General features: G+C 50.4%; 1 protein-coding gene and 1 long non-coding RNA gene across 3 annotated transcripts in view; one reads left to right on the forward strand and one right to left on the reverse strand.

Annotated features, from left to right (window-relative positions):
* Positions 1 to 2,171, forward strand: part of ANTXR2 (ANTXR cell adhesion molecule 2) — a 73,726-nt gene extending 71,555 nt beyond the window's left edge. For both annotated transcript variants that reach the window (XM_014892052.2, XM_088164379.1), the window contains exon 17: positions 339 to 2,171. In XM_014892052.2, coding sequence (XP_014747538.2) covers positions 339 to 377 — 39 coding nt within the window. In that variant the 3' untranslated portion in view covers positions 378 to 2,171. The remainder of the gene's footprint in view (positions 1 to 338) is intronic.
* Positions 1 to 15,870, reverse strand: part of LOC148224118 (uncharacterized) — a 207,760-nt gene that overhangs the window by 35,045 nt on the left and 156,845 nt on the right. The window lies entirely within an intron of this gene.

A 15,870-nucleotide genomic window follows, 5' to 3' on the forward strand; every position in this document is an offset into this window, starting at 1 on the left:
CATTTGGGGGCAGGATCTGCCTTCCCCGTGCTCTTCCTTTCCCACGGGCAGATGGATTTGGGTTTGTTCACTGCAGCTTGCCAGAATTTGTGAATTATGCTCGCAGAAGGCCTGGGAGTGTTGGAATGTGTCGCCCGTGTCCTCGCGCTTGCTTAGAGCCCGCATTTGTAAGGCAAATGTGGTGCCTCACTCTGGGTAATTTCCATTAATTCTTAAAAGGTTTTTCATGGGTTTGTTATTTTCCCAAACATCTGAATTTCAATTACAGCCTCCTCCTAGCATTCAGCAACCTCTGTCTGTGTGCTACTCCACCAGTAAGTGCTTCTCTCTTCCCTCAGGGCCGCTGTATCAACTTCACCCGAGTTCCCTCTCAGTAGAGAAGAAGTGGATACCAGGAGGAGAGACAGCCACATTGCCACTGTCCTGCCCAGCTGAGAGAACCGAGCCCTTCCTCACATCCCTTGGACCATCTTCCAGCCTGAGCTCCGCAGGTTCCTGCATCCCTGCTTTGGGAGCCCGCACTCCAACTGCGCACTGGGGCTCTGCCCGTGCCCCGGAGAGCAGCACTGCCATGTGTGCCTGGCTCTGTGCAACACCGCAGGGACAGCACAGACACCAAAGATGAGAATGCTTTTCTGTTTTTGTTACTTCCTGTTTTTAAAAGACTACAGATTCTCAGGACGCAACGTGCTTTTAGCGGCGATGCAGCGTTCCTCAGCTGCGGCGGAGGCACGGGGTATTTACACAGGGACTACTCGCCACGGGCACAGGATAACAATTCCCACCAGGGTAAGCAGGCACAGAGCCAAGTGCCTCAGAGCCATGTCAGATCCCCAACCCTCGCCAGCTCCTCCATCGTGCCTTACGGGAACCTTCTGACTGGAAATCTTGTCACTCTAACACTGAAAAGTGCACACGCATGACAAAATGTAGACAGGATGCCTCGAGGTATCAGTAGCGAGCAAGACTTTGCCCTTTAGTTTTTGAAGACACCTTTCTTTCATTATGCACCCGGGACAGGAAGGAATTACTAGAGCGTTATTCCGCGGGAAGACAGCCTGTAAGCAGAGATCTCGAGCCGCGTTGGAGGGACTGATGCTTCAAGACCTTGACACTGTGGCTGGTGGTTTTTTCCCCTTTCCTGCATTCACAGTTCAGCAGCGCATAAAACATCATCATCCATAAACAATACCTAGCAGTCGTAGGCTTGTGTATTTTTTTTTTAGATTAAAAAAAGCAGTAGCCACTAAGCTGGTATCTCAGGGTTTTTTCCCCCCCACAAATCTCCAAGGGCTCTTCAGCGTCACAAGCCAGCAACTCTCTTTGCATGAGAATTTCAAAGTTTAATTAATATAATTAAAGGCAACAGCAAGCAGCAGCCTGTGAAGATTTTGCTCATCTTTTTTATGCCTTTTGACATTGAATGACCTATTACTGTATGTGCGTTCCTCGGCGGCGGAGGGGGCGCCGAGCGTTGGGTACGATTCCGCACTGGGGAAGACCTCTTCCCATCAATTCGGAAATTAAATCTATGGGAGCGCCGGCCATCACCAAACATCGACAATGTATGTATTATAATTTTTTAGAAAAACCAGTGTCGTGTCACGTCGACGATGCCAAATTATGTTAGCGTGAGCGGAAACACTGTGGGGGAGGAAGGAGGGAGCAGCTGAAGAAAAAGGCTCAAATGATCCAGTCACTTTCGATACTGTACTTCAGAGGCAGAATGGATATTCGAGTCGAAACCTGACAAAGCGCGCCCGTTTTGATGGGAACTGGTATAGACAATGACCAGTGGCTGGGTCAGTGGGATGTCTCTCTGCGAGCAGGGAGGCTTATCAAATGACACTAAAAATAAGTTCAACAACCATCACATTGGAGGGGAAAAGGCGAACATTTCACATTTGGTGGGCATGAATGTGCACAAGATGGAAAGAGCAATGCGGAGCATCCTGGGCTAATTATCTCCTTTGTGCTCTTCATTGGAATCGCAAGGGACAGAAATAATTCTCTTGGTCCATGTCCAAATCCGTGGCACTGCCCAAAGATGCCTTTACATTTATCCACTCGCTTACATCTTCTGCTTGAGTTTATTTATGTCACTGGTAGCCTCATCAGCAACAGCCATGTCTGCACATTAGACTACAAATAAAACTATTATCTAAGTTTCAGTCATTATTTCCGTCTTCTCCTCCCCTGCAGCCTCCCCATCGTTCCCACAGCTCAGACCTCCATTTTCCAGCGCCATGGTGACCCATGGTACTGACTTCCAGAGGCAGCCCGTGCGCAGTGCGGCCAGGAAAGCTGCCACAGCAGCATCCAGGGGTCCCGGCTGCCCACGACCAGGGAGAACCGTTCAAACACCACAAGGATGCTGGTCGTGCCTTGTGGAGCATCAGCCACACAACCAGAACCACTAAGCGCCCACAGCAACGTCCTGTGGCTGCAGAACCACAGCTTGGCTGGCGCTGGCCCTGAGCTGGGCGTGTCTTGCAAGCCCTTGGCTGAGCTGAAGCCCCTGACTAAATCTCTGCAGTCTCCAGACCAACGCAAGACCAAGAGCCACCACTGGGTAGGGTGTGCCAGGACACAGGTGAGGTCCTGCACTGCTCCTCAACGTGCTGAGGCAGCACAGCTGGAAGCACTGAGCTCAGCAGATGCTGGGTTAAAACACAGTCGGCTCCCTCTTACTTTTCCTTCATTTTCCATGTACACACAACACATTCCAAGGTATTGCTGGCTCATGTTCTGAGCTGTGCTGTGTAGTGGGACAACATGCAGATGGAAGAGGGTTTTCCCCTTAAACTTATCTGCTGTCTCTCAAGGAGTAGTTGTAACCAACTGAGACACACAGGTAGAAATGCACTGACCATTTTTTGTCCTTTCTGTCTGTGTCCATTGAAAACCGTGAAACGAGCAGTTCTTCAAGGCTGATCCCGAGCAAAACTGCATTTTGGGTCTCAACACGGCTTTTCCCTTCTAAGTGGCACAATACCACAGCATGTTACACTTAGCATTTTGGTGCAGATAATACCTGAGAGTTTCCTTATTACACAGTGTAGAATGTCCAACACAAATAATCTGGGGGGCAAGAGGCATAAGGTGATACACAATCCACCGATCCAGATGACAGAAGTAAGACTTCCTTGGCAGAGTACTCAGAATGCCTGAGAGAACCCTAAAGAGCCGTGTACAAAGAGCCCAGAAATGCCACCAAGCAACCCTGAGGGGCTCCTCTCACCAGTGAGACAAGGGAGAATTCATGAGAATAAGAACATCCTCAATACAACAAAGCTATGGTTGTTTTATACATTTTGATAATAGCAGAAATGAATTGGCTGGAGCTAATATGAACTAGAAGTTAATTTTTACCATATTCCCTTTCAGTTTTTTGATATAGCAAAAGCTACAGCATTTGTCAGGCATGAACCTGCTGTGGATAACCTGGGGGAACCGGGCCAGGCCGATCCAAGGCGAAATGGAAGGGAATTCTGAGTGCTGTGATGCGGGCTCATCCTGAGCCCTAGGCACTGCAGCCTAGGACAGCCTCGGCTGGCTGCTACTGATTCCTGTTGGGGATTTTCCTGCAGCATATTTCTGTGCTGCATCCCTCCTCTGATCATGCCTAATGCGACACCACAGCTCTGCATTTCGCACGCTGCAGTTTGTTTTCCACACTTGACTCAGCCTCATCACACTGGAACGTTCCCACACAGGGGTGCATACCCACTTAGGGGAGGGTGCTGGATTTTAGTGGCAAAGACAACATTACCTTTGACCACTCTCAGCAACGGTACCTCATGCAGGGCATGGGTTTGCATCTCTTTCCTGGGCTTCTCACAAACTCCCAGAACACAAGTGTCTAGCCTCTGCAAAACCCGTGGTGACATCAGACTGCCCTGGTTACTGTTGTCACCTTAGCACGTCCTCATGGTTTAAATCATGCTGACATACTCCAGGGAAAAAACAAAGGTGGAAGTTCTAAGTAGGGGAGGTGTTAGGTTTTTCTTTCTGCTGTTTCTCTTGCACATTTAGGAAGAACTTGGGAATTCTGTATCATGTCATTTCAGACCAAACCTCCCTTTCCAGCTGGGGAAGAAGTGGCTCTTTTATTGGTCACTATTCAGACTGCAGAGAAAGGTGCAGTCAATGAGGGAAAAATTCCCATTTGATCCTTTTCTCACTGAGTGCTGCCTCATGACTACAGGAACCCTGCTCTGCTGCAGAACAGGTGTTTTCCTCAGTTCACTGGGAAGCAGCAAAGGCACCAGCACCACCTGCCTCCGGAGTTCAGCTTAGGAAATCTCTCCTTCACCAGAGGAGCGAGCCACTCAGGAGAAATCTGGGAGCTCAGCTCTGCAGTGCTGGGAGACAGGACCCGTCTCTGACCTCCCCTCTAGGCACTGCTGGGCTTCAGAAATGGGCGTGGCAATGCGGCCCTGGGAGCAGGATGGGCACAGGTAACAGTCCACCTGCTGCAGATGCCAAGCTCAGGTGTGGGCAGAGCTACGTCCCCTTCCCGAGTGGCGGCGAAGCGAGGGACTCGGCTGTGATGTCCTCACCAAGAGCCAGGGCTCTGGCCATGGAGCTGCACCAGAGCAGGACCCTGGGCACACGGCGCCACGTGGCCAAAGGGGTGGGCACAGCACTCCCAGGAAAAGCCACAGCAGGGGCAGCATGTGGAACAGAAACCTCAGAGGCTGCAGTGAGCAAGGCAAGGCAGCGCTTCATTTCCTACGGAGCAGCTTCTGAGCACCTCTCGTGCCGTTACAAAATTAATGTCACAATTTCTAGGGAGGGCCTTAGCAGGCCTGGAATGCCCCATTTTACAAATTTCACAAATCTATTTTGCATTGGCTCAATTAAAATTGTTATCTATTTTGAGTCCTGTGTAGGTGCCATCTGTTTAACAGTGCAAGTGGATCCTATGATGCACTTGTAAATTTTGTGCTGCAATTTTTTTTTAATATAATGAGGGACTTTGGATGCGAGAAACTGCCTTTACTTGATGACTTTTTTGGGTGGAGGCAGTGAACTCACAATGGTTCTTCCTGTGCTACAAGGATGGCTCCACAGCCCATGGAAAAGCAAGACTTGATTTCCACATTTGCACCAAAATTGTATTATTTAATTCATAGTTTGGGGGTTTTTTAATTTGCTTGCTCTGCCTGACTTTGTAAATTAACTTATTTTCCCAAACGGGAATGCACAGGACTGCTCAGCTGTGGCCTGTGGCTGCTGCTGCCTTCTGGGGAGCTCTGGGCTGCACCAGTAGGGCCCAGGGGCCCACTGCAACAAACCACAGCCATCCTCTCTGGGACTGGGATCAAACGCACCTTCTGAGGCAAAAACCCCACCTGCAAAGCTGGATGTACTCTACAGCAACAGCCAAGCCCAGGACAAATCTCCTGAGAAACAGAACTCAAACATGGTTTTATACTTTGGGGGGTTTTAGTACAATTTTTACATCTGCTCTGATGTCACCAACACCAAAATGCTATTCCTGACTCCCAGTGAATTATAAAAAAAAACCCCTCAAACTCAACGTAGTGATTGGTTCCCCTTTAAAAGCACAATCTCAAATTCTGCTAAGTTCTCCAACACACTGTAGGAGAAAAGCATCTGCAACGGCACCAGCCTTGCAGCATTTGTGGGGTTCCCAAGTCTCATCACTCTCTAAGTGGAACTGCTTTGTTCTGGGTGGTGCATTGGGCAGTACCCAAAAAGCACCCAGCTCCCTGCAGCACTGCTCAGCAGAACATTTAGGAGAACTTGTTCCAAACAGCATGCTGCTTCTAAGTTGCTTTCAGGGACACAGCTGTACCTGGAGCACGGGTCCTGCCCATTTCGGGATGTAACAAGACGGGACTAAGTGACGGAGAAATTGCTCCCTGACCACACCGCTGGCTTTAGCATTTACTCAAGCCCCACCCTGGCCCCGAGCACCTGCCCAAGCTCCAACAAGAGCCCTCGCTTCTCTGGACCATCTCCTGAGGGCACAGGGAGCCCCATCTGCTCTAACTGTGGCATTGGAGCAAGGATTTTCCTGGGATTTAGCACAGCACAGACCTGTCTGCTCCATAGCCTGTTGTGACAGCACGGACTGCAGTGGCCCGAGATACCTTCCCCTCTTTCCCCAAAGCTCTCTAGGCTATCCAGGCACTCTGTGGTTCCTCGGGACAGCTGCCTGGGATTGCCAGCCCTGGGATAGATGCTATCTACTGACAAAGCTGCAAGATGCTGATTAAATTATGTGCTTTGGCCAACCTGTGTGGGGAAAATTAATTTAAGCACCGAGTGATGGGTTCAGCACTGCCTTGTTTGAACGGGGAGGTTGGGCTCTGTGATGCTTCATCTCCTTTTATTTGATTAGGCAAATTAGGAAACAACAGTGTGAAATGCATTATTGTACTGATCTGATGTCCAAAATGTGACTCTCATTAGAGCTCTGGCCTCGACGCTTTTTATTTGGTTTCTCTGTAAGCTGAGGAAGAGCAAGTAGGCCAAAACCAGGTATTATTAAAATTACATCTGAATGGCCCAGTAATAAACACCATATTCTGTACAGGCTTCAATCCCTGAAATAGCTCCTCATCAAAAGCATCTCTAAGCTTCTGGAGAACCTGAGTACAACACATGCTAGGAATGGAGGAGACACACACCAGCAAGAGGAGGTTGGAGCCAGAGAGGCTGATCCATTGAGCCAAGTTCCCTTAGAGCTCTGTGGGGTGAAACCCCGGGAGAAGGGACACTGTGCTGCTCAAAGGGGATAGTCCAGGGTCCTAAAAGAGGCTCTGCAGAACTTCTCTCAATGAGGGTGCATGCTTGGTGGTTTGGGGATAAGAGAGGAACAAAGCAGGACGGATGGCAGGGTACCATAAGCCCAGGGGACAGCCAGGCTCCGTCCTACCGTGGCACAGAAAGGGGGGCTGGCCCCAGAGGGCTCTGCTCAGCCCAGCCTGTGCCAAGGCTCCCTGCAGAAACTCCTCACTGCAGTGGGCCCTTTTCTGAAAGGCTGAACTCAAGGTCACTCTGTAACACCAGGGGAGAACAAGCATTCAGTATAGAAGTGAAACAACACAACATTTCACTGCAAAGGGCTCTCTGAGAAGAGCCAGTGGGGGTATAATTTGGACAAAGGGTCACTTCACAATACAGCCCTTCCAAATTGCAGCTCCAACTCAGAATTAATTATCCTTTCACTGTCTTGGGTTTTCTTTTCTTCTTTGCTTCACATTAACTGCAGCTGAAATTATTTTAAAGCAATGATCTTGAACGTCATGTCCTTCACTAGCCCTGAAAATCCATTTTCTATGGAAAGCCTGCTTTCTTCTCTAAGATTTCTGAGAGTGTACAAAGCTCATGAAGGCTCTGGCTCTCTAGGGGTGTCAGATGCTTGGATAATACCCAGGTGTCTGCCTGCTGGACCAGCTCCAAGGTACTTTATTAGCATGAAGAGGCCTATTTGGAAGCAGTTTAACTCCTTCGGCTCTCAGGGCCTAGCATGTGTCCAGCAGCAGCAGACAAACACCAGGACACTGCCTGTGCACGGCTACAAACACACTGAGATGTCCTGTCAACACAGCTGGAAAGATCATGGGTAGTGTCCCACCCACATGAAAACAGAGGAGAATTGCAGGGACAACCGCAGACCACACCTCTGCTGCTCAGCCCTTCCCCAAACACTTTGAAAAACGCCAGCAAGCGCCTCTTGAGAGCCGTGCCCTCCCTCATGCCAGTAGCACCATGAGGGGACACTGTGGGACCAGTTCCCAGGCATGGCACACAGCTCAGCATTCAGAGGCACAGATCCTGAGATGTCCTTGTCCCTGGCACCAAGCAGGGCGGGGGCAACAGGGGCCTTTACTGTACCAGGGCGACCTGGAGGGGGCAAGGGGGACTTGTCCCTGATCCATCTGAGCACACACACACACCACCAGCAGCAAAGCAATGGAGCACGTGATGATCCTGTCAATAGACATTTAAAGTAAGAACTGTGAGCAAATGCCCTTGGATATCCAGGGACTGCAGGAAACTTCAGCTCCTGGCTCCAGTGACTTGCCCCAGCAGCGGCACAATGTCTCAGCACGGTCCCACAAAGACGCCACGCCCACTGGGACAATGCACTCTGCTCCATCTTGCTGCTGAGAGCACACGGCCTGCATCCCACCCTATAATACGAGATACTTTCTTTAGCTTCCAAAATTCAAAATTGGACTGTGCAAAACAAAGACAGAAAACACACAATTCCCAGCCCTAAAATAATCAGTTCCCACTTAAAAAGCAAAGCTCCTTTTAAACTGCACACTGTGTTGCTTCAAAGCTTGCAGCAAAGGGCTCAAAATCTGAGCCACCAAGATACACAAGATTTGAACAAATACAGTCTCGAAGGCTCTGTTTAAAGTTTTAAAAGCCCAAGGTTTAAGTTATTTGTGAGCTGTTTGAGGCCTTTTCTTGGATTAAAGAGGCCAAACCTTCCTTGAAGTTTGGGGTGTTTCCAAGTGGCAGCTGGCAGCAAGAGCAGAGTGGCACTCAGAGCCAACTGTGCTCTTCTCCATGCTGCTGACCAGGCCACAGGACAGGAGCTCCTCTTGGAGATGACTCCCCCTTGAATGTCACAGCCACGTCTATGCAACCAAAGAAAACATTCCGCATTGCCAAAGCATTACACAGTGTAGGGAGGCTGTGAGAGCGAGGTTCCTGTAGCTGGGCTTCCAAACATACTGAGGAAACATGGATTTTGGGAAGAAGAGTGAAAGGAAATTCAAGCCCTCTGTACAATGAGGCTCCGGAAGCCCACAGCAGTTGAGCAGGGAAGAGAGAAGAGAAACTGCTAGCTCTCAACCCAGCTGGAGGGAACAGCAGCATCCCTGCTCTGAGCCCCAGGGAGCAATCAGGGGCCAAGGAAAAGCTCTCACAATGCTGCCACAGCGTTTTACCCAACACAGTCCCTTCCAGTCTCCATGTCCTCCTGCTCCCAGAAATGTCCCAGCTCTGACACAGATGTCTCTGGGGGATGTCAGCAGAGCCTGGGGATGACCCCAGCCCTTACAGAAGGGCTGTCACACTGGCTGGTGCAGCTCAAACCATTCACAGCTTCACGTTCCTGCCAGGACAGGACTGCATAGAGGATTTGGACATTCCTCAGAATTGCCCTGACGAAGCCAATGCTGAGTACATTGACACTGGAAGGTGATTCTTGTGTCATCAGAGAACATTTGGAAACCATGCTGGGACATCCACTGCCACTACAACAAGGTCAGGCCCACCAAGGTGTCCACAATCAGGCTCCTCCTCCCAGAGCTTCTAAAACTGCACTTCCCTCCTCTCTTCAGGGATGAAGCTGTGCCTCTGGCATATGCCCCAGCTAGAGAACTTCACTTGTAGGGAACTGATGAGGACTGCTCCAAGTGGCTGATGTGGCACTGGCTTTATACAGGGTGGCAGCAGCTGCCTGCTTTCCCCTCCAACCCCACACACACCCATGGGTTCAGTTTAAGTGACAAAACCTTTGTGGGACTCCCCTGTTACTTCTATTTGTTTTCTGTTACACAGCGGCTTCTCCCAGCAGCTGAAGTTGAAACAGGACTGGCTTCAAAGGTAAACATTTCTCACAGCTTTCTCATCAACTACATTAAATACAGTCATAGTCGTCCCCCCCCCCCACCCCAAATATTTTCTGTATTTGCTGAAGGATGACGTCCTCCTTGCCTTCAGCGTGTGCCAGATTACTCATAAACCTGGACCATATGCCACTGCAATTTACTGATGGGCCCAAGCTGTTTTGGTAGATACAAAATCCGTGGGGATTAGGGATGCTCGAGCCATGCTGAAAACAGAGCAGCAGTAGTGGGGCAGCTGCTTGCTCTCTTTGCTCAGCCTCAATTTAGGTCAGTGGACAAGAGCTGCCCCATGCCAGGCTAGAGGGCACACACGTAGGGGACCCCAGCCATGGGTGTCTGTCCCCGTGGGAGGCAGGTGAGATCACAGTGCTTCCTCAGATCCAGAGCCTGGCTGCCATGGCCAGTGAGGAGCCCTCAGCTCAAAGCAAAGAGGGGGTGTCTCCCCCATCCCACGGTCAGCCCTGCCTGGCCGTGCACCTCAGGGTGCAGCAGAGCACGGTGACAGCCAGTGGCGACTCCAGCTCCCTGCTGAGACCTGCCTGGTGGCCTGTCCCGAAGGTGGCCGGTGACCGGCAGGTCACCACAGCTGTGATTCTGAGTCCCTGGCCCAGGGAAGGAAAGGACAGCTCAGCTGAAAGCACCACCTGAACCAGAGCCTTTCCTAGGTGGGGCTTATGCAGCCCCGAGGTGCTTGAAGCCAGCCTGTGGCTCCCAGGCCAGCACCTTGGCTGCTTTCTCAAGCTGCTGACTTGAGCACTGTCCATTTAACACCTGGAAGCACACACCGTGCAGCTGCAGGAAGCAGCTAATTATTCAACATCTTCTTCACTGGCACACTGGAACTGTCCTTCCCCTCCACGGTATCTTACATAAGGACCTCCACCACCTTGAACAAAGCTGCTGCTTGTCACCAGGAATTCCAACGGTTTGCAGAGAGCACCAGGGAATGAATGGGGACCAGAGTGGGTGAGCACAAGCACCCCAAACTGCCCCATATGGACAGGAAGCAATCCTGCCTATGGCTGCTGTGCATGGAGTATCAAACTTCAGTCACGGGAACCCTCTTTCCAGAATATTCCTCCACTGGGTGTAATTTGGGACATCTCATCACTTAGAAGATGCTCACAATCAATACAGCCTGACTGGATTTCCAGCTGTCAGAGCTGCCCTCCACACCACAATGCAGCCCACGGCAAGGAGCTGCTCCTAGGGACTGCACTGCTCGGCACGATTAAGTAGATGAGAGTGCCCATTATGACTTTCGAGTAAGAGGTCATGATTTTACCTCTCATGGCTCATCTTGACATCTGGAGTGCACTAAAAAATTGCAGACCTCTATCTGCTAGACTCCAGAGGGGGAGCAGTGCCTGACTGCAAAGGCCTGGCTCAGGCATCCCGTGACCAGGTCCCTGAGAAAGGCAAGGCCATGCCACGTCCCACCAGCTGCCAGCTCTGGCCCCGGTCCTCGCTGGAAGGGACATCCCTTTGTGCTCACCTGGCACAGCCTGGGGCCCACAGGGCTCTATGAGCCCTGAGCACCCAAGCCACAGCTGCCGAGAGACTGAGCACGAGTGGCTACCGGAAGGGTATGGCTGGGCTTCTCTGTGTACTTGACAGATTTTTCTCCTCAAGTTTGTCACTGCTGTGTCCCAGACTGACCCCAGACCCCCCCTCCAGCTTCCTTCAGAGTCAGGGCAGGTGGGATGGAACATGTTCCTCCCTGCTCCCAGATGTGCCGTGCAGATGGGTCTGCAGGGAGGGATGGGGTCTGGCTGCCAATCACCATTTACCACTCTTATTAAACCCATTCTCTTTTCCTAATTATTATAACAGTTCCTGAAAATACCACCCGTGGACTTTAAATGTTTGATGTGTGCGCTATAATGAAAGCCGTGGAATTATCCCATGCTTTCTGCCACATGGCCCACATAGCAATGGAGATGCGAAATAATTTTTAAAAATTTATAGTTTACAAGATGTATGTCCCATCTGTGACAATGCAGCAGCTCCCAAATGCCCTGAATTTCACTGCATTAACAACACCTCTTAAAACCAACTGGCTGTGCTCCACAGGAAGGTTCAGTAACGATCCAAGGGGTGCATCACAGCCTCCACAGGTTGGAGACTGACCTTCGTGGGACCAAATGCCACCGAAGCACATCAACTCCATGGCCAAACCAAGTGCTTTGTACCTCCAAGTAACACACTGCTGTTAAAAGCATTAATCCAATTATTCCAGAGAGAAAGCAGTTCCTTGTGGTACCTTTGCCAAAGCTCAGCCTAATCACAGGCATGACAACCTGGTGAGTTCAACTGCAGTACCCCTGGAATGATCGATCCCTGGAGTGAGATCAGGAGTCACTTTTTCCTCCTCTCCCAAGAGTTGTTCTCCGTCACAAGGCAAAATCACACAAACTGTGCCCAACTTAAAAACTGAGTTTGGGATGGGAGCCAGAGCAGATGGTTAGGAAAGCTAAACACCGCTGATTTATTTCTTACCCTTTATGCAGCAATATTAGAGACAATGGCCCTGATCAGAACAAATGAGAACAAACACGGGAATGTAGACTCAATAGAGAATTAACAACCAGCACTACCAGATTCCATTATGCTGTGATTAATTCTGAATTTGTGGCAGGATTATCAGCAGCAAACCTCTAGCTCTATCTAATAGAAGCAGTGCCAAAGCATCCAGCCTTTCAGGGAAAGCTCTTCAGTCTTCAGTAAAGGAGACTCCAGCAGGAAAATGGTGTGGAAGATGTCAGGCTCTGTGATGTAAATTCAGCTGGAAAATGAACTTACTATGCCCCACATCCAGCCCGAACCGCAAGAATGCATCAGAAAAGTCTGGACAGACACCAGAAGGAGCTGCAAGTCTCTGAGTCAGGGAGGTCTGAGGCATGTCACCTGCAAATATGAGGGACAAAACCACAAGGCTGTCACCCTCCCTTGTCTGGTGTCTCTTCCATGAGCCCTGGCCTTCAGCCCCCCCATTTCCCACTAGGCATACTGTGAGCTGGGGGAACATGACCAGGTACTATCCAATCTTCCTCTTTCCCTGCCGTGGCTTCCTGCGGCCTCCAAACTGTGCTGCAGGACATACAACGGCTTTGGTCACAGCGTGCCTCAGTTTCCCCGTGACCAGCACAGCACAGCCCTCCCCCACAGAGCTCCCCTCCACTGGCAGGGACAAAAGGTGCCAGACACCCATCATGGCCTTGTCCCCATCAGCGTTCCCATGAGCAGGCTCTGTGAATATTTCCCAACTGTACCTCATTGTGCCGTGTCACCCCTGGCAGTGCAGAGAACACCCGGCCTGGGACCTGCTGCTGCCAGCCACAGGAAATGGATTTGCTGACGAGGGTGTTCAAGGCTGTTATTTGTGAGACGCAGCTGAGGTGGGACACAATGACTTCAGCCCTGATTTGCTCCATTTCCCATAGTTAAGCACACAGTAGCAGCTGAGTTTATACCCAGAGTTGCCATGCATGAGTATCTCATTATAACTGCAAAGACCTTTGATCTGTATCAGGCCCTGCACCAGCGCTACGCTGTGCTCGTCACCGGAGCTGGGCTCTGCTCATCACCAGCTCTGCAAACCACATGCCACAGCTTTGGTTCTCTCCATCCCTGGCCCTCTGTGATGGAAAGCAGGGGGGTGCTGCCAGGCTGGGATTTTGGCTGGCACATAGTGGATTATGGCTGCAGTCAACGGCAAGGAATTCCTGCACATCACCAGTGGTGAGACCACAGAGGGGACATCACGCCCGGAGCTGTGCTCGGCACAAAGAATCCCAGAACATTACCACAGCCCTCCTTTCCAAGAGCTGGTTTCTCATGGCACTCAAGCATTCTCAGGAACAGGCATAAGAGAAAATCCAGTGTCACTAGTCTGATGGAAGTTTCTTGGGATTTTTTTTTTAGGACCTTGCTGAAAGTTGGGATTTCTTTCCTCCCACCTTCAGGCAGGGAAGCTGCTCTTTCCCATCTCTGTGGAAAAGGGCTTCTCTGCACAGAGTTTATCTGCCTGTAACTCCTCCAAGGCCCCATCTCCTAGCTCCTCCAAAACATCCCTAAAGCAGAGCCAAAAGAGAACGGAGCAGCTGGGAGGAGGTGGGGGACATTTAAGGGTGCTTGCAAAGGCTACAAACTGTTTTTCGTTCTGGAAAGCTGAAGGCTCAGGACAAGAGTGAAGACACATGGGAGAGAAATCCAAACACAAAGACGGAGCCAGGTGATCCAGTGAAATACCAGCACATGAAACATACAGATGCTTATGAGGTAACACAAACCTCCAACCCAGATGTCTTTTACAAAACCAAATCCTTAAAAACTCTCAGTGTCATTTCTCCTTTCACCAACATTCGTAACTTGGAAAACTCTGGGCTGGAAATTGCTCCAGCTGTTCATGTTCCAGGGGCTGCGGCTGCAGTGAGTCAGTGCTGCATGCAGGGACCTTGTGAAAACTCTCTGCAGAGCCCAGCAGCGGCTGCCAGCACAGCACTGAGCCAACACAGCAACTCTGCTTTTGGGGGCTTCTCAGATGCCCTCCTATGTGACCCAAACATCTTTGTCCTTCGCTTCTGGGTTTTGGTTCCAGCTTAAGAGCCCGTGGAGCAAGAGAAAAGCTGAAACAATTTTCTTGCTCGGCCAGGCCAAGCAGGGACAGTGCCTGAAACTCCTCCAGTTTGCTGGACTTCGAGTTTGGCTCCAAGCTCGTACTGAGCCATAGCCACAAGCTTGGAGCCAGCTATGAGATCTCCCGGACAGGCAGGCAGTGCCTACACTCCGTATGGGGTTATGCAGCAGTTACTACACCCACGGTCACCTCTAACTTGCACCCAGAAACTGGCCTCCACACCCACATTTTGGAGCTTGGAATGCCTGCATGACTTGCCATGGAACACGAGCTTTAGCGATCTGTGGTCAGGAAAGCTTAGGAGACATAGATCTGGCAGTGCTTTTGGCAAGGCAGCCACAAAGTGGTGCTTCAGAAGTTCAGGGCTTTGACTCTTCAAGAGGAACAATTAGCACAGCTCTGCAGAGTATACATGGAATGAACAGGATGGCTCCTTACAGCCTTTAGCAAAATCTAACTCGTGCTTATATGAAAGTTGCTGCTGTTAACACTGGTGCTAATAAAACTAGTGCCAAGATGCTGAGAAATAGCAATGGGAAATGTGCTCTGAAGTGTTTTGAACTGGAAGTCAAGAGCACCTCTAGAAAAGGAATTCCCAGGTCAAAGATCCAAAAAAACCAGCTCCCCCTTCCCAAGAGGCAACAGTGGCAGCAGGACAGGGGATCTGCTCTGTGAGGAGGGACAACATGGCACATCTCAGCAGCTTCTGTCCTGGGTGTGGGGGGCTCCTGGGGAGGGGTTCATGCTCTGTTGCTCCTCACTCCCATCTCCTTCTGTTCAAGGGGCAGTGGGATGGATGGGACGTGCTGGGAAAAAGGACAGTGACACACGTCTGGCTATGACAGTCACCCCATGTGTTCTTTGGTCCTGGCAAGACAGCAAAGCTCAGGCTCTCTCCTTTCCAAGGGGCTGTGGAAGGAGGGATGCCCTGGGAAAGCCAACAACACGGACATGAATGGAAGGAGAGCTCTGACCTCAAACCTAATTCCACAAGGAAGCTCTAATTCCACAAGGAAAATCCCACCTAAATTAGATTGAAACAGAGGTCACATTTGAGTGACTCACGGGGGAATCCCACATCTGGAGGGCTTCTGTGGGGGCTCCAAGTCACCCACTCACTTTACAGCAGACAGGAAACAGAAGCAGCAAGGGGAGTGCCCTCCTCATGGGTTACAAGCTGTTCTAGCTCAGGGTATTGATCAATGTGCAGTCAAGCCCTGCCTCCTGCTAGAAGGTACAGAATATGGTTCCTCTCTTTAACCTGATCCTATTCACTGGGATTCTCCACGCTGGGAAGTGCTGACCAGTCGCCTCTCTCTCTCTCCACAGGCACTCATGACATTTTTGGCTTTTCACCCTCCTGACATAAACACAGGAGATATTTTTTCTGCACAGAGCAGGAATGAGATGGGAGTAAAACACAGAATACCCCCGGAACTCCTGTTACATCCCATGCAATATCTTTCTTGGGGTGGGGAACTTGCACATGTTTTCTCCAGTTTCTCTTTTAAAAATATTTTATCTAACTCGTTCCCTTCCCTAAGGAGACTTGCATATCAAAACAAATGAAATAAATGCAGCTCGGCTGCAGGCTTTGGTAGAATCCCT

Source organism: Sturnus vulgaris, chromosome 4, assembly GCF_052056855.1.
Source record: "Sturnus vulgaris isolate bStuVul1 chromosome 4, bStuVul1.hap1, whole genome shotgun sequence".
Lineage (NCBI taxonomy): Eukaryota > Metazoa > Chordata > Aves > Passeriformes > Sturnidae > Sturnus > Sturnus vulgaris.